The sequence below is a fragment of the Rhinopithecus roxellana genome, chromosome 16 (genome assembly GCF_007565055.1).
Source record: "Rhinopithecus roxellana isolate Shanxi Qingling chromosome 16, ASM756505v1, whole genome shotgun sequence".
NCBI lineage: Eukaryota > Metazoa > Chordata > Mammalia > Primates > Cercopithecidae > Rhinopithecus > Rhinopithecus roxellana.
Genome location: NC_044564.1, coordinates 22,224,311 through 22,247,963, shown reverse-complemented (window position 1 = coordinate 22,247,963; position 23,653 = coordinate 22,224,311). Strand labels below are relative to the sequence as shown.

The 23,653-nt window shown below is 42.6% G+C and overlaps 1 protein-coding gene across 2 annotated transcripts in view; it reads left to right on the top strand.

The window, feature by feature from the left end:
• The window catches only part of MELK (maternal embryonic leucine zipper kinase), a 108,639-nt gene that overhangs the window by 20,004 nt on the left and 64,982 nt on the right, over positions 1-23,653 (top strand). For both annotated transcript variants that reach the window (XM_030919641.1, XM_030919640.1), the window contains 4 exons: positions 3,640-3,783; positions 6,311-6,379; positions 8,625-8,717; positions 14,814-14,912. In XM_030919641.1, the coding sequence (XP_030775501.1) occupies positions 3,640-3,783; positions 6,311-6,379; positions 8,625-8,717; positions 14,814-14,912 (405 nt within the window). The remainder of the gene's footprint in view (positions 1-3,639; positions 3,784-6,310; positions 6,380-8,624; positions 8,718-14,813; positions 14,913-23,653) is intronic.

The window sequence follows — 23,653 nt, the reverse complement described above, 5'->3', positions numbered from 1 at the left end:
AGAGAGTGGCTAGGTGCAGTGTCTTGTGCCTGTAATCCCAGCACTTTGGGAGGCCAAGGTGGGAAGCTCACTTGAGCTAAGGAGTTTGGGACCAGCTTGAGCAATAGTGAGACCTTGTTTCTACTTAAAAAAAAAAAAAAAAAAAAAAAAAAGGCTGGATATAGTGGTGCACACCTGTCGTCCCAGCTACTTGGGAGGCTCAGGTGAGGAGTCTGGGAGATATAGGCTACAGTGAGCTATGATTGCACCACTGCACTCCAGCCTTGGCAACAGAGTGAGACCCTGTCTCAAAAAAAAAAAAAAAGGTACAAGGGAGTATATATTAAAAAACAAAATCCTCTATTTCCTCTACATCCAAGTCATCCAATATTCTTTAATTTTTAAATTTTATTATATTATTAATAGAAATGCGGGTCTTGGCCTGTTGCCCAAGCTGGTCTTGGACTCCTGGCCTTAAGCGATCTTCCTTCCTCGGCCTCCCAAAATGTTGGGATTACAGGCGTGAGCAACCATGCCCCACCCTAGTCATCACATTTTCTTTTTCTTTTTTCTCTCTTTTTTTTTTTTTTTTTTTTGAGACCAAGTCTCACACTGTCTTGAAGGCTGGAGTGCAATGGCGTGACCTTGGCTAACTACAACCTCCGCCTCCTGGGTTCAAGTGATTTTCCTGCCCCAGCCTCCTGAGTAACTTGGATTATAGGCATGTGCTACCACCTCTGGTTAATTTTTGTATTTTTTAGTAGAGACGGAGTTTCACCATGTTGGCCAGGCTGGTCTCAAACTTCTGACCTCAGGCAATTTGCCCACTTCAGCCTCCCAGAGTGCTTGGGATTACAGGAGTGAGCCACTGCTCCCGACCTTCAAATTTTCTTTTCTCTGAGCTATTCATGTATTTTTCTTGTGTCTCTTGTAGATACCTACATATATTTCATACGTATGTGTATTTTATGTGTGTGTGTGTGTGTGTGTGTGTGTGTGTGTGTGTGTGTGTAGCTTATTGGTTTCTTTTTTTTTTTTTTTTTGAGACGGAGTCTCGCTCTGTCGCCCAGGCTGGAGTGCAGTGGCCGGCTCTCGGCTCACTGCAAGCTCCACCTCCCGGGTTTACGCCATTCTCCTGCCTCAGCCTCCAGAGTAGCTGGGACTACAGGCGCCCGCCACCTCGCCCGGCTAGTTTTTTGTATTTTTTAGTAGAGACTGGGTTTCACCGTGTTAGCCAGGATGGTCTCGATCTCCTGACCTCATGATCCGCCCGTCTCGGCCTCCCAAAGTGCTGGGATTACAGGCTTGAGCCACCGCGCCCCGCCAGCTTATTGGTTTCTGTCACACAAATGGTCTCAAATTATTACTTTGCACCTTGTTTTTTTCCCATGTAACAATTGATCTTAGAGACCATCTGAGCACATTCAGATATTTCAGACATTTTAATTTCTCTTTATTTTGTATTTTTTAATTTGGAAATATGAAGTAGGCTGTTTTCTTTTTGTAAAACTTATTGGATAACATTAAAAAAATTTCCTATTGAGGTGTAATTTAGATATAATAAAATGTGCACATTAGGTATGCAGTTTGACAAATGTATATACCCATGTACCTCCCACCCGAAAGTGTAAAACATCTCTTATCACCTCAGAAAGTTTTCTCCAGCCCTTTTGAAGTTTTCCCTGTAACTGTAGCCACCCTGCCCTTACCAGCAACTACTCGTCTGATTTCTATCACTGCAGATTAGTTTAATCTGTTGTCGAATGTGATGTAAATGACTCATACAGTATTCTTTTGCTTATTTTTTTGTTGGGCTTCTTTTGCTCAGCATAATGCTTTTGCAAGCCACTATATCAATCTGTAGTCTTTTATTAACTTAGTACCGGACATTGTTTCATAGCAGTTTGTAAAGAACTTCCTTTTTTTTTTTTTAATTACTGCCTAGAATTCCATTCCGTGTTATAGTTTATATAGTATCAGCATTTAGGTCTGAATGCTGGTGTTCCCCACAAATTCGTATGCTGAAACTTAATCCCCAGTGTTAAGAGGTGGGGCCCTTTAAGGAGGTGATTAGGTCATGAGGGCAGAGCTCTTATGAATGGGATTAGTGCTCTTATACAAGAGGCTATAGGGAGCCTGTTTGCTCCCTTCTACCACATGAGGATACATAGCACATGCCAACTGTGAGCAACAGAACCTCACTAGACACTGGATCTACTGGCACCTTGATGTTAGACTTCCCAGCCTCCAGAACTGTGAGCGATACCTTTATCTCGTTTATAAATTACTCAGTGTAAGGTATTTTGTTATAGCAGCCCAAATGGACTAAGACAGTTGTTTCTAGTCTTTTGCTTTTACAAACACTGCTGCTGCAGTAAATGATCTTTAAGGTACATTTTTTGTTAGTGGTGGTGTTTGTTTTTTGAGACGAAGTCTCACTCTGTCACCCAGGCTGGAGTGCAATGGTACAATCTTGGCTCACTGCAACCTTTGCCTCCCGGGTTCAAGCGATTCTCCTGCCTCAGTCTCCTGAGTAGCTGGGATTACAGGCACCCGCCACCACGCCTGGCTAATTTTTTGTATTTTTAGTAGAGACGGGTTTTCACTGTGTTAGCCAGGCTGATCTCGAACTCCTGACCTCAAGTGATCCACCCACCTCGGCTTTCCAAAGTGCTGGGATTACAGGCGTGAGCCACCGCACCTGACCAAAGTACTGTTTTTTGATATGAGTGAGTACATCTATAAGAGCAATAACTAAATGTAGAACTGTGAGGTCAAGTCCATATGCATTTGTAATTTTAATTGATATTGCTAAAATGGAAACCCAGCTCACAGAAAAGTGGAACTGTCCTGGGAAAGGGATGGAAAGCCTTGAGCTTTGTGCTCTGGTACCTGTTCTGCAGCGTCTGAGATATCTCTGTAGACCTGGGCTCCTTCTGGTACAGATTGAAAACCACTGGTCTTTGGGATAGAGAAACAATAATTACTGCTGGGTTTTAAAATTTCAGGTAATTACACTAAATGAGAGTGCATTAAGATGAGAATGGGTTTTAATACTTTGCTATAAAAATATAAAACCCTGGGTGAGGTTTTTAAAATCACAGTGGTAGCTGGTTTTACTTCTACTTACTGGTAATAAAACTGTTCGAGGAAAGAGTTATTGTTCTCATTCCTGGAGTCATTATTGACTTGTTTGATCCTGAGAGTGTACTTTTGAATATGCCTTACTCGGTTCTATTCTCTTTTTTTTTTTTTTTTTTTTTTTGAGACGGAGTCTTGCTCTGCCGCCCAGGCTGGAGTGCAGTGGCCGGCTCTCAGCTCACTGCAAGCTCCGCCTCCCGGGTTCACGCCATTCTCCTGTCTCAGCCTCCCGAGTAGCTGGGACTACAGGCGCCCGCCTCGTCGCCCGGCTAGTTTTTTTGTATTTTTTAGTAGAGACGGGGTTTCACCGTGTTAGCCAGGATGGTCTCGATCTCCTGACCTCGTGATCCGCCCGTCTCGGCCTCCCAAAGTGCTGGGATTACAGGCTTGAGCCAGGTTCTATTCTCTATAAAGTCGAATTAACAATATCTCTGAGTTAAGTGTACTTTTTTATTTTAAATTTCTGTGAAGTGATTTTTGTAAGTTGTAACAATATCTGTGATTCCATTGCTGTTGAAGTACTGCCCTGGAGGAGAGCTGTTTGACTACATAATTTCCCAGGATCGCCTGTCAGAAGAGGAGACCCGGGTTGTCTTCCGTCAGATAGTATCTGCTGTCGCTTACGTGCACAGCCAGGGCTATGCTCACAGGGACCTCAAGCCAGTAAGTGACTGCATCATATTTAGATGCTCACCTGAGAGTTCAGCATCATTTACCTGTTATTTTTAGGTTTCCAAATGATCTGTTTAGGAATCTATCTTAGGTTTGCTATTTTTTGTTGTTGCTCCAGTCATAACATCACATTTCTTTTTTTTTTTTTTTTTTTTTTTTTTTGAGACGGAGTCTCGCTCTGTCGCCCAGGCTGGAGTGCAGTGGCCGGATCTCAGCTCACTGCAAGCTCCGCCTCCCGGGTTCACGCCATTCTCCTGCCTCAGCCTCCCGAGTAGCTGGGACTACAGGCGCCCGCCACGTCGCCCGGCTAGTTTTTTTTTTGTATTTTTAGTAGAGACGGGGTTTCACCATGTTAGCCAGGATGGTCTTGATCTCCTGACCTCGTGATCCGCCCGTCTCGGCCTCCCAAAGTGCTGGGATTACAGGCTTGAGCCACCGCGCCCGGCCCCAACATCACATTTCTTTTTTCCTCTTACTTTTTTTTTTTTTTTTAAGAGGTGGTGTCTCACTGTGTCGCCCAGGCTAGAGTGCAGTGGTGTGATTTCAGCTCACTGCAACCTCTACCTCCTGGATTCAAGCAGTTCTCCTGCCTCAGCCTTCAGAGTAGTTGAGATTACAGGCACAGGCCACCACGCCCAACTAATTTTTGTATTTTTAGTAGAGATGGGGTTTCACCATGTTGGCCAGGCTGGTCTTGAACTCCTAACCTCACGTGATCCACCTGCATTGGCCTTCCAAAGTGCTGGGATTGCAGGCATGAACCACTATACCCAGCCTTTCTTCCTCTTACTTTTGACTTCTGGGAGGTGTTACTTTTATTTTTATTTTTTCTGTTGTTCAGACAAGAGTGCAGTGGTGCAATTTTGGTTCACTGCAGCGTTGACCTCCAGGGCTCAAGTGATCCACACACCTCAGCCTCTTAAGTAGCTGGGAGTACAGGTGCACACAACCATGTTTGACCAATTTTTTAGTTATTTGTAGAGATAGGGTTTCACCATGTTGCCCAGGCTGGTCTCGAACTCCTGAGCTCAAGCTATCCTTTTGCCCTGGCCTCCCAAAGTGCTGAGATTACAGGTATGAGCCACTACTCCTGGCCTTGGTAGGCTTTTTGGATGCATTTATGAGCATTCTGTGTATCTGTCAATTGTGTGTGACTTTATAAATGTCTTTTTTTTTTTTTTTTGAAAACAAGATCTCACTCTGTCACCCAGGCTGGAGTACAGTGGCATGATCAAGGCTCACTGTAGCCTCAACCTCCTGGGCTCAAGTGATTCTCCCACCTTAGCCTCCCAAGTAGCTGGGACTACAGGTGTATGCCACCATGCCCAGCTAATTTTTCGTATCTTTATTTTATGTATGTATGCGTTTATTTATTCATTTCTATTTTTAATTTTTTGAGACTGAGTCTTGCTCTGTTACCCAGGCTGGAGTGCAGTGGCATAATCTTGTCTCACTGCAACCTCTGCCTTCCAGGTTCAAGTGATCCTCCTGCCTTAGCCTCCTGAGTAGCTGGAATTACAGGTGCCTGCCACCACTCTCGGCTAATTTTTGTGTTTTTAGTAGGCCCGGGGTTTTGCCATGTTGGCCACGCTGGTCTCAAACTCCTGACTTCAAGTGATGTGCCTGCCTCAGCCTCCCAAAGTGCTGGGATTACAGGCGTGAGCCAGGGCACCTGGCCGGAAACTCTTTTTCCACCTGTTTATACTGAACTCGTTGATTTGAACTCACTCTTTTGGTTTAAATTTGCTTTTGACACAAATTGTGTTTGCTTGTAGTTGACCCTCAGAACACCAAGGAGAAAATAGGAAAAAGTAGTTTATACTAGTGAGTCTTGTGGGGAAGTGATAGAGTGATCAACATTCCTCCTCTTTTCCCTCCTTTTTTTTTTTTTTTTTTTTTTTTTTAAGACGGAGTCTCGTTCTGTTACCCAGGTTGGAGTGCAGTGGCAGGATCTCCGCTCACTGCAAGCTCTGCCTCCCAGGTTCATGCTATTCTCCTGCCTCAGCCTCCCAAGTAGCTGGGATTACAGGCATGTACCACCATGCCGGCTAATTTTGTACTTTTAGTAGAGATGGGGTTTCTCCATGTTGGTCAGGCTGGTCTTGAACTGCTGACCTCAGGTGATGTGCCCACCTCAGCTTCCCAAAGTGCTGGGATTATAGGCGTGAGCCACCGTGCCTGGCCCTTCTTTTCCCTTATATACTTCTTGTCATTTCATTAGTTTCTAGTCATTTTCAGTTTGTTGTATCCAGATTTTTTAACAGAAACAACCTTAGATCATTTTTACTCATTTTAATTAATTTATTTTTAAAAAATGAGACCAGGTTTTGCCGTGTTGCCCAGGCTGATCTTGAAAACCTGGGCTCAAATAATCCTCTCCTCTCTACCTTCAGATTGCTGGGGGATTACAGGCATGAGCTGCCACACTCAGACTTAAATCATTTTTAGAAATGGCTAGAGGTGGGATTTGATATAAGGAAGTCAGTATACAGTTATCAAAATACCTTTGTTTTCCCAGGAAAATTTGCTGTTTGATGAATATCATAAATTAAAGCTGATTGACTTTGGTCTCTGTGCAAAACCCAAGGTAAGTGCAGAAATAAGATGCACCTATGTTCTTTGTAAATGCATTTGTTTCTTAGTGTGTGATTTCGTCTTGACTTCCACTTAGTCTTTATTGAGCTTGGTTGCATCCATTGAGAAGAATGTTAAATTTCATCCCTGGTATCAGTAGTTTTTGTAAGTTCTCTAGACGATCATAACATTCAATCAAGATTGAGAGTCACTGCCCTAGTTCTAGGATTGGTCCTGCTGAAGACTCCATGAGTGCTGTGGCAGTGCAGAGGTGACTTGAGGCTATTATAGCAAGAATGCTGACTTGACCATGTGCTTGCAGTTTGAGTATATTGCCACTAGATGATGCCTTTGTTTGTTTAGATAAAAGTTGAGAATTTAGTGCAAATCTATTATCCAAGTGGTTCTATAACTAACAATTAGTTACATTTTGAGAAACAATCCCTTTTCCTTTTAAAAGAAGGAAAAAGCCCATGTGCACTTCTAAATTTATAACTGTTACGTATTTCCTTAATTTGCATTCCGTGGTTACGTATTGGTGTTCTCCAGTATAACTTCTCTTTGAGGTGACTTTGAACTTTCTCGCTGTGCTGTCTGCAGCAGATCTCCTGTGTGGTTGCCTGTTGGAGGCTTCCTCTGGAGTTCTCTAATCATTATACTCATGATCTCAAAAATGAGCTGTCTACACTCATTAAGAATGTTGAAATTGCAGACTTGTCTCAGGCTTTTGTAGTCCCATTACTGTTTCCTGCCCCGATCAGAATTAGCTAGGTGCAAAGGGAAGCAGATTTTACCCCTTTGGCAGAATGATTCTTTCTGATTTTTCTCTGATTCCCTTGGCTCTTCAGAAACTATCAGTGGAACCTTTTTTCTGGAAACCAAATGCTAGAAGGCAGGTTTTTTTTTGATTGACAGACATATAAAGAGAAAACATACTTTGAACAGATAAACTGGTTTAAGTTGTTCTCCATGGGAGGCAGTGGAGAAGGCTTGTGACAGACTCTGTGCCTTCATTTATGGCTGCCACAGATTACCCACATAGACGCATCTAAGGAAAGCGGGGTTGCCTGGGAGAGGATTGCCTCAGCCTTCTTCCCAGGAGCGCGCTCCTGGGCATGTTGTTTCAGTTGTAAATGACATCTCACAATTCACAAATCCTTTGCCAGCTGTAAGAACTCTATGCAGCTGTTGGACTGTAGCTTTGTTTTCATTATGTCTTGATATTCTGTGGGAGGGCAGGGGAGGATGAGCAGATTACTCATTTTAACAGATCTGGAAGCTAAGGGAGTGATTTGTCTTATAACTGCATCTAGAAAACAGACTTTGAAGGCACTGTTCTATGTAACGTATTGCTTTTTTCCCTCTAAAAAAATAGAGCTCTTCTGTATTTGTAAGGATTTGATACTGGAGATAAGGTCCAGTAAATAAATTTTTCCCCCCTGGGATACTTGGAGATGGAAAGACTTGGATGCTTGGATATATGCTAGGCTTATTTATGTATGTGGGTATTTAGGGAAGTATGAACCTGATTTGACTGAACTAAGGGAAAAGGATTTGTTCATGCCAGGTTGTAGTGGTGTTGGGAATCCAGAGAAGCAAAGACCACACGTGCATGCACACATGTATACAGAGTATTGTGTTGGCTGCAGAAATCCTTTATAATGTGGGGTAGTTTTTCATCTAGCTTCTCTTTGCTTGTGCTCATAAAATGCACAGGTATAGAGTTTCAGTTTTGCAAAATTAAGAGCTCTGGAGATTGGTTGCACAACAATGTGGTTATATTTCAGTACTACTAAACTATACATTTTAAAAAGGTTAAGATGGTAAATTTTATATGTTGTGTGCCATAAACATTGGCATACAATAAAAATTGGCCGATAATTTTTATCGGCCAGGCGCAGTGGCTCATGCCTGTAATCCCAGCACTTTGGGAGGCCGAGGCGGGTGGATCACCTCAGGTCTGGAGTTTGAGAGTAGCCTGGCCAACATGGCGAAACCCCATCTATACCAAAAATGCAAAAATTAGTTGGGCGTGGTGGCAAACTGCGTGCCTGTAATCCCAGCTACTCTGGAGGTTGAGGCAGGAGAATCACTTGAACCCGGGAGGCAGAGGTTGCAGTGAGCTGAGATTGTACCATTGCACTCCAGCCTGGGTGACAGAGTGAGACTCTGTCTCAAAAAAGAAAAGGATGTTTATCAAGGTTTAATTCTCTTAAGGGCTGTAATTAATAAGTGTTGCATTTTTATCTTATTGACAGGGTAACAAGGATTACCATCTGCAGACATGCTGTGGGAGTCTGGCTTATGCAGCACCTGAATTAATACAAGGCAAATCATATCTTGGATCAGAGGTAATTATTCATTGATTAATTCATTATATAATCAACAGGCATTTATATTGGTGACCTGTAGTGAGTCAGGCACTGTGCATTGGGGCTATAATGATGAAGTAAGAAATAATCTTGTTAATCAAAGAGTTCAGTCTATTTGGTGAGTGAGATATATATACTTATAAATGAAATTAGTAACTTGCAATAAATATAGTAACACATAATATACTTATGAAGCAGGGATATTTCTAGTGTCCTTGTTGTGGTTGTTTTTGAACTAAATAGTGTCATAGTTTGGACTGGTTAGTCTAGCTGGGTAGAACAAAAGACCAAGGTTCCAGGCTCAGTTTCAGAGATGCTGGTTAGCGCAGAGAAAACCTGTGCTTTGTCCATTCATAGCTGATTCTCCAAGGCCAGCAGCCCTGTGTAGGAGTCCAGGCTGAGAAGGACTGGGCTTTGCCTGATTTATATTTGCTGTATCTCAAATTATCAAATTAGCAGCTCCTCCCATTCTCTGGAGTACTAGTTTTGCTGATGTTAGTGTCATAAGATTAAAAAAACAGTTTAGTTGTGAAAAGCTCAGGAAGTGCTCGGTTAAACGGGTTTCTTATTTTAGGACATGTCCAAATCTTGTTTTGTTTTGTTTTGTTTTTTCGAGATGGAATCTCACTCTGTCACCCAGGCTGGAGTGCAGTGGCACGATCTTGGCTCACTGCAACCTCCGCCTCCTGGGTTCAAGCGATTCTCCTGCCTCAACCTCCCAAGTAGCTGGGATTACAGGCACCTGCCACCACGTTCGGCTAATTTTTGTATTTTTAGTAGAGACGGGTTTCACCATGTTGGTCAGGCTGGTCTCAAACTCCTGACCTCAAATGATTTACCCACCTCGGCCTCCCAATTATAGGCATGAGCCACTGTGCCCGGCCTCCAGATATTTAATGTGCTCTTGTGCAGTGTGATCCTTCAGGAAAGGAACATCACAGATAGCAGCTGGTCCTGATTTTATTTGCCTATGGGATCCACTTTTGATGGAGAGCATCTTTTGGAACTAGTGTAAGGAACTTTGGGAATACCAAGTCACCTCCTAACACGAGAAGATGGGAATTGGTTTTGGTGACTTTTTATTTTGATATAATCTCTAACTTACAGGATAGTGCAAAAATAGAATGAGGAACTTTGGTATATCTTTTACTCAAATTCACAGTTTTTTACATTTTTCCTTATTTGCTTTATCATTCTCTCTATATATGCATTTGTTTTGAATCGTTTAAGAGTTAGCTAGAAACATCATATCTCTTTATCACTCAATATTTTTTATATATTTTTCCTCAAAGACCTTTTCTTTTATAACCACACTTTAGTGTCAAAATTTAACATTGATACCGTTTATTTAATTCATAATTCATATTCAAATGGTATTAATTGTGCCAATAATGTCCTTTATAGTTTTATTGTCCCCCCAGTCTAGTATTTGGTGCAGGATGCATTTAGTTATTGCATTTAGTTATTGTGTCTCTTTAGTCCCTTTTCATCTGGAAGACTTCCTTAGGCTTTATTTTTCTTGATCTCAACATTTTTGAGGAAGCCAGTTATTTATAGTAGAATGTACATCAATCTGAATTTATTTGACGTTTCCTTATGATTAGATTCAGGTTATGTATTTTTGGCAGAAATACCACAGAAATGATGTTGTAGCCTTCTTAGTGCATTATAGGAAGGGACCATATGTTTTCTGAATGTTTATCATGGTCCTGGAATCATGCTGGATACTTTTTATTTTTAATTGTGGTAAAATACACATAACATAAAATTTACCATCTTAACTGTTTTAAAATGTATAGTTTAGTAGTACTGAAATATAATCACATTATTGTGCAACCAATCTCCAGAGCTCTTTTAATTTTGCAAAACTGAAACTCTATACCTGTTAAACAATTCTTCATTTCTCCCTACCGTGTTCCCCTACCCTTCTGCTTTCTGTCTCTATGAATTTGACTAATCTAGGAACCTCATATAAATGGAATCATACAATATTTGTCTCTGTCACTGGCTTATTTCACTTAGCATAATGTCCTCAGGTTCATTCATGTAGCATGTGTCAGAATTCCTTTCTTTATAAGGCTGAATAATATTCCATTGTATGTATATACCACATTTTGTTTATTCATTCATCCACTGATAGATATTTAGATTGCCTCTACCTTTTGGCTCTTGTGAATAATGTTGATAGGAATATGAGTGTACAAATATCTCTTTGATATCCTGCTTTCAATTCTTTGGGTATATATTCGGAAGTGGAGTTGCTGGATCATATTGTAATTCTATTTTTAATATTTTATGGAATCTCCATACTGTTTTCCATAGGGAGTGCACCATCTTACATTTCCACCAACAGTGTACAAGAGTTTCACGTGGGCTGGGCGTGGTGGCTCATGCCTGTAATCCCAGCACTTTGGGAGACTGAGGTGGGCGGATCATGAGGTCAGGAGTTCGAGACCAGCCTGGTCAACATGGTGAATCCCTGTCTCTATTAAAAATACAAAAATAGGCCAGGCATGGTGATGTGCACCTGTAATCCCAGCTACTCGGAGGCTGAGGCAGAAGAATCGCTTGAACCTGGGAGGCAGAGGTTGCAGTGAGCCAAGATTGTACTATTGCACTCCAGCCTGGGTGACAGAGCAAGACTCTGTCTCAGAAAAAAACAAAAACAAAAAAAAAGAGTTTCACATGCTAGATACCTTTAATAATTTTCACTTAAGCTCTACGGACTTTTTTTTTTTGAGACGGAATTTCACTCTTGTTAACCAGGCTGGAATGAGATTTGAATGGAGTGAGGTACTGTTTCCACTGCTCCATTTAGTTTCCCAGAAGGAGTGATAATCGTATGCCTGATCTTACAAGATTCTTAGAGGTGATGAGAATCTGCTGATTTGACTGTATCTGGGTTTTTCCTATGTAATTTTGAATTGTTTTCTTGTCCATGTTCGTTCAACTTCCTATCCTTCTCAGAGTGTCTAAAGGATAGTGGACTGAGGAGTCATTTGAGGTACTTATAAATGATGCAGAGCTCAGGGTAGTAACTCCCTCAGATTTTGGTTTCATTTTCTAAGATGGGGCTTTAAGAATCTTCATTTAAAATACTAATAAAATAGTTGATTCTGATGTTCACAGTCCTGATCGTGCTTTAAGAACATGTTCCATTGTAAATATCTCTAATTTCTTCAGTAATTTTTCATGGGAAATGGTTTTTTTTGAGTTAACTGAAAAATACTTTTTCTGCTTTCTTTTCTCTAATAAGTGTTGGTAGCACTATGAGAATGTTATTATCACTTTATTCCTCTTTAAGTTTAACCCTAGACATAATCTTTCTGTTGACTTTTTTTTTGTTTATTTGTTTGTTTTTTTTGAGACGGAGTTTCGCTCTTGTTACCCAGGCTGGAGTGCAATGGTGTGATCTTGGCTCACTGCAACCTCCACCTCCCGGGTTCAAGTGATTCTCCTGCCTCAGCCTCCGAGTAGCTGGGATTACAGGTGCACATCACCATGCCTGGCCTATTTTTGTATTTTTAATAGAGACAGGGATTCACCATGTTGACCAGGCTGGTCTCGAACTCCTGACCTCATGATTACTGGAATTACAGGCATGTACCACCCCTCCTGGCAAATTTTGCATTTTTATTAGAGATGGGGGTTTCTCCATGTTGGTCCGGCTGGTCTCGAATGCCCGACCTCAAGTGATCCACCTGCCTCGGCTTCCCAAAGTGTTGGAATTACGGGCATGAGCCACCGTGCCCAGCCTCATTTATTTACTTATTTATTTGAGACGAAGTCTCGCTCTTATCCCCCAGTCTGGAGTGCAATGGTGCGATCTCGGCTCACTGCAAAGTGCTGGGATTATAGGCGTGAGCCACCATGCCCTACCCTTTTTTTTTTTGGAGACAGGGTCTCACTCTGTTGCCCAGGCTGGAGTGCAGTGGCGTGATCTTGGCTCACTGCAACCTCCGCCTTTTGGGTTCAGCAATTCTCCTGCCTCAGCCTCCTGAGTAGCTGGAATTACAGACATGCACTACCACACCCGGCTAATTTTTTTATCGTTTTAGTAGAGACAGGGTTTCACCATGTTGGCCCGGCTGGTTTTGAACTCCTACCTCAAGTGATCCGCCTACCTCGCCTCCCGAAGTGTTGGGATTACAGGCATGAGCCACCGTACCTGGCCCCTCTTGTGGTATTTGATGAGGCCATGTAGCTCACTCTTTCCTGTGCAACCTCTTTGGTTTGATTTTTTCTTTGAGACGGAGTCTTGCTCTGTCGCCCAGGCTGGAGTGCCATGGTGTGATCTCAGCTCACTTCAACCTCTACCTCCCGGGTTCAAGCGATTCTCCTGCCTCAGCCTCCTGTGTAGCCGGTATTACAGGCACCCACTACCACACCCGACCAAATTTTATATTTTTAGTAGAGACAGGGTTTTACCATGTTGACCAGGCTGGCCTTGAACTCCTGACCTCAGGTGGGAGGAGGCCCGTTTCGGCCTCCCAAAGTGCTGGGATTATAGGCGTGAGCCACTGCACCCGATCTGCTTTGAATTTAATACGATGAATGAGTGTCATGCCATCATGTCTCAATTTATAGATTAAATATTTGACATCCCTGACGTATAAATGGTCAATTTCTGACCTCTTGCAATTTGGAAGAGTAATCAGATGTTTGCTTCGAAGCAGATTGTTCACTTGAGACATCATAGTAGAGTCCTAATAATCTGATATGATTTGGTAAACAGGACTAGGGGTTAGATTTGGCTTATCTAGTATAAGTACTACCCAGATACATGATGCTGCTCAAGTTATTTTAACTCTGTTTTCTCTTTGTTTCTTTTCTTTCTTTGTTTTCTTCCTTCCTTTCCTTCTTTCCTCTTTTTCTTTTTTTCCTCTTAAACTTTCCTAAGCCTGGGAGGCAAATGTTGCAGTGAGCTGAGATTGTGCCACTGCACTCCAGCCTAGGCAACAGAGTGAGACCCTCTCTCCAAAAAAAAAAATTTTCCTAAGGCTCAAATGAGAGTAAGAGCTGTGACTTCTCCTCAGCTAATGGTGGCATCATTACTGACTAAGGCCAAATACTGCTTGAATAAATAGTTACAGCTTAGGACTCATGGGACACATGGATATCACATATAAAGGTTAAGCTCTTTCCTGGGATTTTGAGATTTGTAGGACTATTTGTGCTGGTAGGCTAATTTCTAGACTCTCTCTCCATATGTATACATATAAATACATATATATATATGTAAATATATAAATACATATATATATATAAATATATAAATACATATATATATATATGTTTGTTTGTTTGTTTTTAGATGGAGTTTCACTCTGTCTCCCAGGTTGGAGTACAGTGGCATGATCTCGGCTCACTGCAACCTCCACCTCTTGGGTTCAAGCGATTCTCCTGCTTCAGCCTCCCGAGTAGCTGGGACTGTGGGCATGCGCCACCACGCCTGGCTAATTTTTGTAGTTTTGGTAGAGATGGGGTTTCACCATGTTGGCCAGGCTAGTCTCGAACTCCTGACCTCAGGTGATCCTCCCACCTCGGCCTCCCAAAGTGCTGGGATTAGAGCCACCACGCCCGGCTGCCTCTACATTTGAAAAGTCAATCATTGAACTTTATTAAAGTTCTCTACATAGAATTTTATAGTACAGCTTAGTCATATTGCTGATTATTAATAAATTTTAAGACATCCTCATGCCTGTTTACGTAAACTTCATATATAACCTAAACCTTCAGTAGCACTGTAGAATTGTCTCATCTTCTTATCATGTCCAGTCCAGCCCAGCCTACTGGAAATTATTTTCTGTTAAGTGTTAAAGTCCAGCTGGAGGAGAGTGCATTGAATTGGAAGTCAGGAGGCCTTCCTGGGTGGCCTCCAATTGACTGGGTGACTTTAGAGAAGCCTCCTTAGCTTCAGGTTCTCTGACTATAGAACGAGCAGGTTGAAATTGTTGATCTCTGAGCTCTCTTTTAGCTTTGTGACAATTCTGTGATTGTATCAAGAGTCCAGCCATTCTGAAATATGTTTGAATTTTTGTTTCAGTGATTTTCCTTTTTCCCTCTTTCTCTCAGGCAGATGTTTGGAGTATGGGCATACTGTTATATGTTCTTATGTGTGGATTTCTACCATTTGATGATGATAATGTAATGGCTTTATACAAGAAGATTATGGTGAGTATTACAAGGCATAGAATTTCAATGTAGAACTTTTCTATTCTGCATAGTATATGCTTCCATTCATAAATGTACAAAAACAGGCAAAAAAGTTATTCTCTGCTGTTAGAAGTCAAAAATCATAGTTATTCTTTGGGAATGGTTAAGGAGTGGGCTTCTGTTCTGTTTCTTAATCTGGGAGTTGGCTACACTTGTATACAGTAGTTCCCCCTTGTCAGCGGTTTTGCTTTCTGCAATCTTAGGTTGCCCATGGTCAACTGTGGTCTGAAAATTGGTGAGTTTATATAATACAGTAAGATATTTTGAGAGAAAGAAGCACATTCAGGCTGGGCGCGGTGGCTCACGCCTGTAATCACAGCACTTTGGGAGGCCAAGGCTGGCGGATCACGAGGTCAGGAGATCGAGACCATCCTGGCTAATGTGGTGAAACCCCGTTTCTACCAAAAATACAAAAAACTAGCCGGGCGAGGTGGCGGGAGCCTGTAGTCCCAGCTACTCGAGAGGCTGAGGCAGGAGAATGGCGTAAACCCGGGAGGCGGAGCTTGCAGTGAGCTGAGATTAGGCCACTGCACTCCAGCCTGGGCGACAGAACGAGACTCTGTCTCAAAAAAAAAAAAAAAAAATCAGAAAAAAAATCACAGGAAGGAAAATAGGAAAATTATTTTAAAGAGTAATATTTCAAAGCAAACTAACAAAAGAAGACAGGTGGATCTTGTGTTCCATAGCAAACTGAGGTCAGACTAGCAGAGCAGCTTCTCTGTCTTTCTTCTTCTTCTTCTTTTTTTGAGATAAAGTCTTGCTCTGTCACCCAGGCTGAAGTGCAGGAGTGTGATCATGGCTCACTGTAGTCTCAACCCCCTGGGCTCTAGTGGTCCTCCCACCTCAGCCTCCCAACTAGCTGGGACCACAGGCACTGCACCACTACACCCAGCTAATTAAAAAAATTTTTTTTGTAGAGATAGGATCTTCCCTATGTTACCCAGGCTGGTCTCAAACTCCTGGGCTCAAGTGATCCTCTCACCTCAGCCTTCCAAAGTGCTGAGATTACAGGCGTGAGCTACTGTAAGAAGCCTTCTGAATGCTTCTTGAATCCAATTCTGTTTAACAAATATTTCCTGAATTTCTGCTTTATATGAGGTGCTGAAAGGCATAGAAAAGATCTAATGAAACTTTATTATTATCCACCAGGGCCTGATTTCTTGTTGGAGACAGGTACAAGCTATCTAAAAATGGCAAAGGGTGGGGAATGCCATATTATAACACAGTGTAAATGAAGTTAATATAGGAGTTGGGGTGGGATCTGGGAGGGCATCTTAGAGGAAGTGAGGTTTGAGCAGGTCTTTAAAAGAAGGGTAGAAGTATTTCAGAAAGGGATGTGGGCGAGAACATTCCTGATAGTACAGATAGTATGAGCAAAGGCATAGAGTTGGGAGAGACATGGGGAGGAATGGGCAGTTTTATGTAGCTGAACCATTGGATCTCTAACAATTAGATGAGGAGACTACCTAAAGCAACTCTCACTTCTAGGAAGTAGCACACAGTGTTGAAAGTGGTAGACCCAGTTGGCTTGTTGCCCACTCTATAGAACACCAAGTCTAAGGATACTGAGTTCAGTCTTCAACTTTTATTTGACTTATAGTTTTTCCTGTATCCCACCTTGGAAGATTCTTTAAAGTTGATTCCCAAGCTTCAGAGAATAGCTTTGGGAAGAGATGGAATTGCAATAGTTCCAACTCCTTGAAGGCTGAGGAGCTCTGATTCTGCAGGGTCAAAGAGAAGCAGTGTGAGTGGTAGCTGTTAACACCGCTTTGGGGACCCATGTGTGTCCAGGCTTCTCCTTGTGAAGGGGAGATAAATGAGGCAGTGGGCTGGAGGCCGGCCTCCTAGAGCCTGCTGCTGTAGCCAAGACAGCTTGTTTTCCTCCCGAAAAACAACTTCTTGAACCTTCTCGAACTTTGCTGGGTAGCACTCGTTGCTTTGGCTTCTGCATGCTGACTGTGGCAGTAGTTCCTGACTCCATAGAACCACACCTGACTGCATCAACATCAGGATACAGAGGAGAATAGGGTTAGGATCCCTTTGTGGCTTTAGCTCCAGTCAGCAGAAGTGATCTTTGTGCAGCTCAGTAACATTTATCCAGTTATACTTTTACAAAATATTAGGTTGGCCTCTTGAATTCTTCCCTCTTTTTGCTACTCTTTTCTGTAAAGTAGAGCTGTGTTTCTTATTCTGAAATAATTGTATTCTAGTATAGGTTGAGTATCCCTAATCTGAAAATCCAAAATTTGAAATACTCCAAAATCTGACACTTTTTGAGTGCTGAGATGATGCTCAAAAGAAATGCTTACTGGAGCATTTCAGGTTTTGGATTTTCGGATTTGGGATATTCAGTCAGTAAGCATATAATGCACATATTCCAAAGCCTGAAATCTGAAACACTTCTGTTCCCAAACATTTGGGTAAGGGATACTCAACTTGTATTATAGGCTGCTAGGATATTTTACCCTATTCTTGTTTTGGGAACTCCATCCCAAAGAAATAAGCTAACAAATTTCTCCAAAGTGAACTAGAATTGAATCTGCTAGCTGGTGTAACGTGGAATATTACACCTCCTAGACTTCTAGAAAGACTATGTGGAAACAGATAATGGTAGACTTTCACTGTTGGAAAACACCTGGGAAATCATGTTTTCTGACCCTTGTTGCTTGTTTTATATTTAATCCTCACTAAAACGTCTCCTGCCTTGGCTATGTCCATGTACTCTCTCTCAGGGTGGGGGAAGTTAGCTAATTGGATTTAGTTCTTCCTAACCCTAGTTGCACATTAGAATTGCTTGAGGTGCTTTAAAAAATATTGGTTCCACCCCCCAGAGCAATTAAATCAGAATATCATTGATGTTTTTGAAATTCATAATCTTCAGAATCTCTACTTTCTATCTGTTGACTTTGGTAAATTATTTAGCCTCTCTGTATCTTCATTTCTTTGTCTGTAAAAATGGATGAAATAACATGGCATAGGGTTGTTTTGAAGATTGAATGAGTTAATCCATGAAAAACATTTAGAGTGGTGCTCAATAAATGTAGCTATCATTATTATTATTATTATTATTATTATTTGAGACGGCGTCTTGCTCTGTTGCCCAGGCTAGAGTGCAGTGGTTAGATCTCAGCTCACTGTAACCTCCACCTCCCAAGTTCAAGCAATTCTTCTGCCTCAGCCTCCCAAGTAGCTGGGACTACAGTTGCACACCACCATGCCTGGATAATTTTTGTATTTTTAGTAGAGATGGGGTTTCACCATATTGGCCTTGAACTGGTCAATTCAATGGCTGGTCTTGAACTCCTGACCTCGTGATCTGCTCGTCTCTGCCTCCCAAAGTGCTGGGATTATAGGTGTGAGCCACCGTGCCTGGCTGCTATTATTATTTTATTTTTGTTTTTTGTTTTTTTCTGTGACAGAGTCTCGCTCTGTCACCCAGGCTGGAGTGCAATGGTGCGATCTCAGCTCACTACAACCTACCCCTCCTCAATTCAAGCGATTCTCTTGCCTCAGTCTCCTCAGTAGCTGGGATTAAACAATCATGCGCCACCGTGCCTGGCTAATTTTTTTATTTTTAGTAGAGGTGGGGTTTTGCCATGTTGGCCAAGCTGGTCTCGGACTCCTGACCTCAAGTGATCCACGCACCTCGGCCTTCCAAAATGCTGGCATTACAGGCATGAGCCACCACATCTGGCAATTATTTTTGAGACAAAGCCTTGCTCTGTTGCCAAGGCTGGAGTATAGTGGTGCCATCTCGGCTCACTGCAAGCTCTGCCTCCTGAGTTCAAGCGATTCTCCTGCCTCAGCCTCCCGACTAGCTGGGATTATAGGCGAGTGCCACTAAGCCCAGCTAATTTTGTATGTTTAGTAGAGATGAGGTTTCACGATGTTGGCCAGGCTGCTCTCGAACTCCTGACCTCAAGTGATCCTCCTGGCTTGGCCTCCCAAAGAGGCTGGGATTATATGCATTTCTAAATGAGATTTGCTAGTATTTTGTCCAGGACTTAAAATTGGCTCAAAAATTAATGTGTGCTTTTTTGGGAACTATCTTTGTACGTTTGGTTTTGGATTCATGATTTGTATTAGCCCCATAAAGTTACATTGGGGAGTATTCTTTCTTTTACTTGTCTTGGGAGAGCTTAACATTTTGTGGATGGAAGTTCAGCTCCACCTGTGCCTTCTTTATGGAAAGATTTTTAACTAACATATAACATTTAACTAACATAGATCATAACATTTCATTTGAAGCTCTCTAGTGGCCTCTTTCTCATCAAACTCTTTCACAAGCCAGAGTTTGCCCTGTGTACTGTGTACTGTGGGGTTTCCCCCGTGTAATGTGGCCTCCCATCACCTCACTGCCCTTGTGGTTTACTTCCTGCCTCACTTGTGCTACCCGCATTGTTCTCCTTGTTGTTTCTTTTTCCCCCTTTTTCTGGAACATGCTAAGATGTGCCTGCTTTAGGGCATTTGTATTTACCCTTTCACCTGAGATGGTTTTCTCCAGGAGAGATGCTTTGTTTCCTCCCTTCTTTCAGGTCTCTGTTCAAGTGTTCTCTAATCAGAAAGACAACCACTTGTTTATGTGTTCATTTGTTTGTTCATTTACTCATTTATTCGATGTCATTTTACCTCAGGGAGGAGTAAAATAGTTACCAAACACCTAATATGTGCCAGGCACTTTTCTAGATGTGTGGGGTATATCTGTGAATAAAACGAATGAAAGATCCCTGTCCTCGTGGAGTTTATCTTCTAGTAGTGGGATATAGAGAAAGACAATAAGCCTAATAAGTAAATTTTACTAAAAGATGATATGTACTTTGGAAAAGAGAAAAAAATTGAGTAGGATAAAGAGGAATCAGGAGTACAGATGGGGGAGTTGTGGAGGAAAGGTCTAGTAGGTTGCATGATTAAACAAGATGGTCAGGATAAACTTCATGGAGGCGACATGTAAGGAGACTTGAAGGATGTGAGAGTGTCAAGTGAGAAAAATATTTCCGGCAGAGGGAACAGCTAGAGCAAAGACTGGGAGGTAGGAACACACCTGGTGTTGTCAACGGAGGGTGAGAGGGCCAATGCAGCCTTGAGTTTAGTAAGTGAAGAGGCCAGTAGGAAAGGAAACCTTGGGAACAGGAGGTCAAGCTGCTTTGGGCTGGGTAGGCTCTCATAAGGACTTTAGCATTTTTTCTACGTGAAATGGATAGCCATTGGAGGCTTTTGAGGACATGATTTGGTTTAGTTTTTTTTTTTTTTTTTTTGAGACAGAGTCTCGCTCCGTTGCCCAGGCTGGAGTGCAGTGGCGCGATCTCGGCTCACTGCAAGCTCCGCCTCCCGGGTTTACGCCATTCTCCTGCCTCGGCCTCCCGAGTAGCTGGGACTACAGGTGCCCGCCACCTCGCCCGGCTAGTTTTTTGTATTTTTTTTAGTAGAGACGGGGTTTCACCGTGTTTGCCAGGATGGTCTCGATCTCCTGACCTCGTGATCCGCCCGTCTCGGCCTCCCAAAGTGCTGGGATTACAGGCTTGAGCCACCGCGCCCGGCCGATTTGGTTTAGTTTTTAACAGGATCACACTGGCTGCTGTGTGGAGATGACTGTAGGAAGTGAAGAAGAGAACCAGGGCATCTGGTCAGGAGGATATTGTAATGATTCAGATAAGAGATGGTGGCAGTGGAGGTGGTAAAAAGTGGGTAGATAACAGATGTCTTTGTTTGTTTGTTTGTTTTGTTTTTGAGATGGAGGCTCACCCGGTCGCCCAGGCTAGAGGGCAGTGGTGTGATTTTGGCTCACTGCAACCTCCACCTCCTGGGTTCAAGTGATTCTCCTGCCTCAGCCTCCCAAGTAGCTGGGATTATAGGTTCTTGCCACCATGTGTGGCTAATTTTTGTAGTTTTAGTAGAGATGGGATTTCGCCATGTTGGCCAGGTTGGTCTTGAACTCCTAACCTCAGGTGATCCACCTGCCTCGGCCTTCCAAGGTTCTGGGATTACAGGCGTGAGCCACCACTTCTGGTCTGGATGTCTTTTTTAAAAAATTATTTTTGTATTAACATAAAGTAAAATTGACCCTTTGTATATACAGGTCTATGAATTCTAACACATGTATAGGTTCATATAACCATCGCCAGTCAGAATGTAGAACAGTCTGGATGTCTTTTGAAGGCGTAGCTAACATGATTTGTGGATGGATTGGATGAGGGGAGTAACCTGAGTAGCTAGAAAGCTGGAAAATTATTAAAGGTATCTAGCATGTGAAACTCTTTTTTTTTTTTTTTTTTTTTTTGAGGCAGAGTCTTACTTTGTCACCCAGGCTGGAGTGCAATGGTGTGATCTTGGCTCACTGCAACCTCTGCCTCCCAGGTTCAAGCGATTCTGCTGCCTCAGCCTCCTGAGTAGCTGGGATTACAGGCTCCCACCACGCCCAGCTAATTTTTATAGTTTTAGCAGAGACGGGGTTTCACTATGTTGGACAGGGTGGTCTCGAACTCCTGACCTTAGGTGATCAGCCTGCCTCGGCCTCCCAAGTGTTGGAATTACAGGTGTGAGCCACCGTGCCTGGCCATAAAACCTATTTCTTAGAGGCAATCATTGTTACCATGTTTATCAGATTTTTTTTTGTTTGTTTGTTTTGTTTTGTTTGAGGCGGAGTCTCGCTCTGTCCCCCAGACTGGAGTGCAGTGGCGCAATCTCAGCTCACTGCAAGCTCCGCCTCCCGGGTTCACGCCATTCTCCTGCCTCAGCCTCCTGAGTAGCTGGGACTACAGGCGCCCGCCACCTCGCCCGGCTAGTTTTTTGTATTTTTAGTAGAGACGGGGTTTCACCATGTTAGCCAGGATGGTCTCGATCTCCTGACCTCGTGATCCGCCCGTCTCGGCCTCCCAAAGTGCTGGGATTACAGGCTTGAGCCACCGCGCCCGGCCGTTTATCAGATTTTTATGTATTTTTTTTCAGACATTAGTCTGCATATGTAAGGAATTATATATTTATATATTTTCTCTTTCTGCTACCCCCTTCCCAGTTTTTTTTTTTTTTTTTTTTTTTGAGACGGAGTCTCGCTCTGTCGCCCAGGCTGGAGTGCAGTGGCCGGATCTCAGGTCACTGCAAGCTCCGCCTCCCGGGTTTACGCCATTCTCCTGCCTCAGCCTCCCGAGTAGCTGGGACTACAGGCGCCGGCCACCTTGCCTGGCTAGTATTTTTTTTTTGTATTTTTTTTAGTAGAGACGAGGTTTCACCGTGTTAGCCAGGATGGTCTCGATCTCCTGACCTCGTGATCCGCCCGTCTCGGCCTCCCAGAGTGCTGGGATTACAGGCTTGAGCCACCGCACCCGGCCCCAGTTTTTTTTTTTACACAGATGGTAGCATACCATAAACACTGTTCTGCACCTTGTTTTCCTCCCTTAGCAGTGTGTCTTGGGAATCATAGCACTTCATACCCAGCTCAGAGCCTCTTCATTCTTTTTATGACTGCATAGAATTGCAGTGTATGCATGTACTATAATTTATTTAACCAGTCCTAGGTTAATGGACGTTTAAGTAATTTCCAAATAGTAATTTGTACATAGTGAATATAATAAATCTGTAAGAAAATTTCTAGAACAGTTGTTGGGTCAAAGGCATATGAATTAGTAATCTGATAGATATTGCCAAATTGCTTCCTAGTAAAGTCGTATTGGTTTATGCAACTACCAACAGTAGCATAATAATGCCAGTTTCTCCATATCCCCCACCAATACAGTGTATCACTATTTTTGATCGTTATGTTTAAGACTTGTTTTTTGCTCTGCAGGAATTTTTAGTTTTTAGTGAAATTCATCAGTCTTTTTCTTTCTTTCTTTCTTTCTTTTTTTTTTTTTTTAGAGATAGGGTCCTGCTTTGTCACCCAGGCTGAAGTACAGTGGTGCAGTCATAGCTCACTGCAGCCTCAGTCTCCTGGGCTCAAGTGATCCTCCCGCCTCAGCCTCCTGAGTAGCTGGAACTACAGGCGTGCTCCACCACACTTGGCTAATATTTTTTGTAGAGATAGGGTCTCACTATGTTGCTGAGGCTTGTCTCTGGCCTCAAGTGATCCTCCCACCTTGGCCTCCCAAAATGTTGGGATTTTAGGCATGAACCACTGTGCCCAGCCTGTCAATTTTTTATTGTCATATTTGGAAGGGCTTTTTGACTTTATTTTTTAAAATATCCATGTTTTCTTCTAGTGCTTTTATGGTTTCACTTTTTAAAAATGTTTGAATGTTTGATTCATCTAGAATTTGCTTTAGTGTGTTTTCTTGACTTTAAACATCATTAAAAAAACAAAACTGTAGAGATTTGCTTTCATATTCTGGATTCTGGATTTTAAAGATCTAAATGTAGGTCAGGTGTGGTGGCTCATGCCTGTAATCTCACCACTTTGGGAGGCTGAGGCAGGGACATGGCTTGAGGCCAGAAGTTTGAGAGCAGCCTGGGCAACATAGTGAGACTCTGTCTCTACAAAAAATAAAATTAGCTGGGCATGGTGGCATTTGTCTTTAGTCCTAGCTACTTAGGAGACTGAGGTGGGAGGATTGCTTGAGCCTAGGAGTTCAAGGCTGCAGTGGGCTATGATTGCACCATTGCACTCCAGCTCAGGCTACATTCCCCACATCTTTAAAAAAAAAAAAAAAAGAAGGTCAGGCCCAGTGGCTTATGCCTGTAATCCCCGCACTTTGGGAAGCCAAGATGGG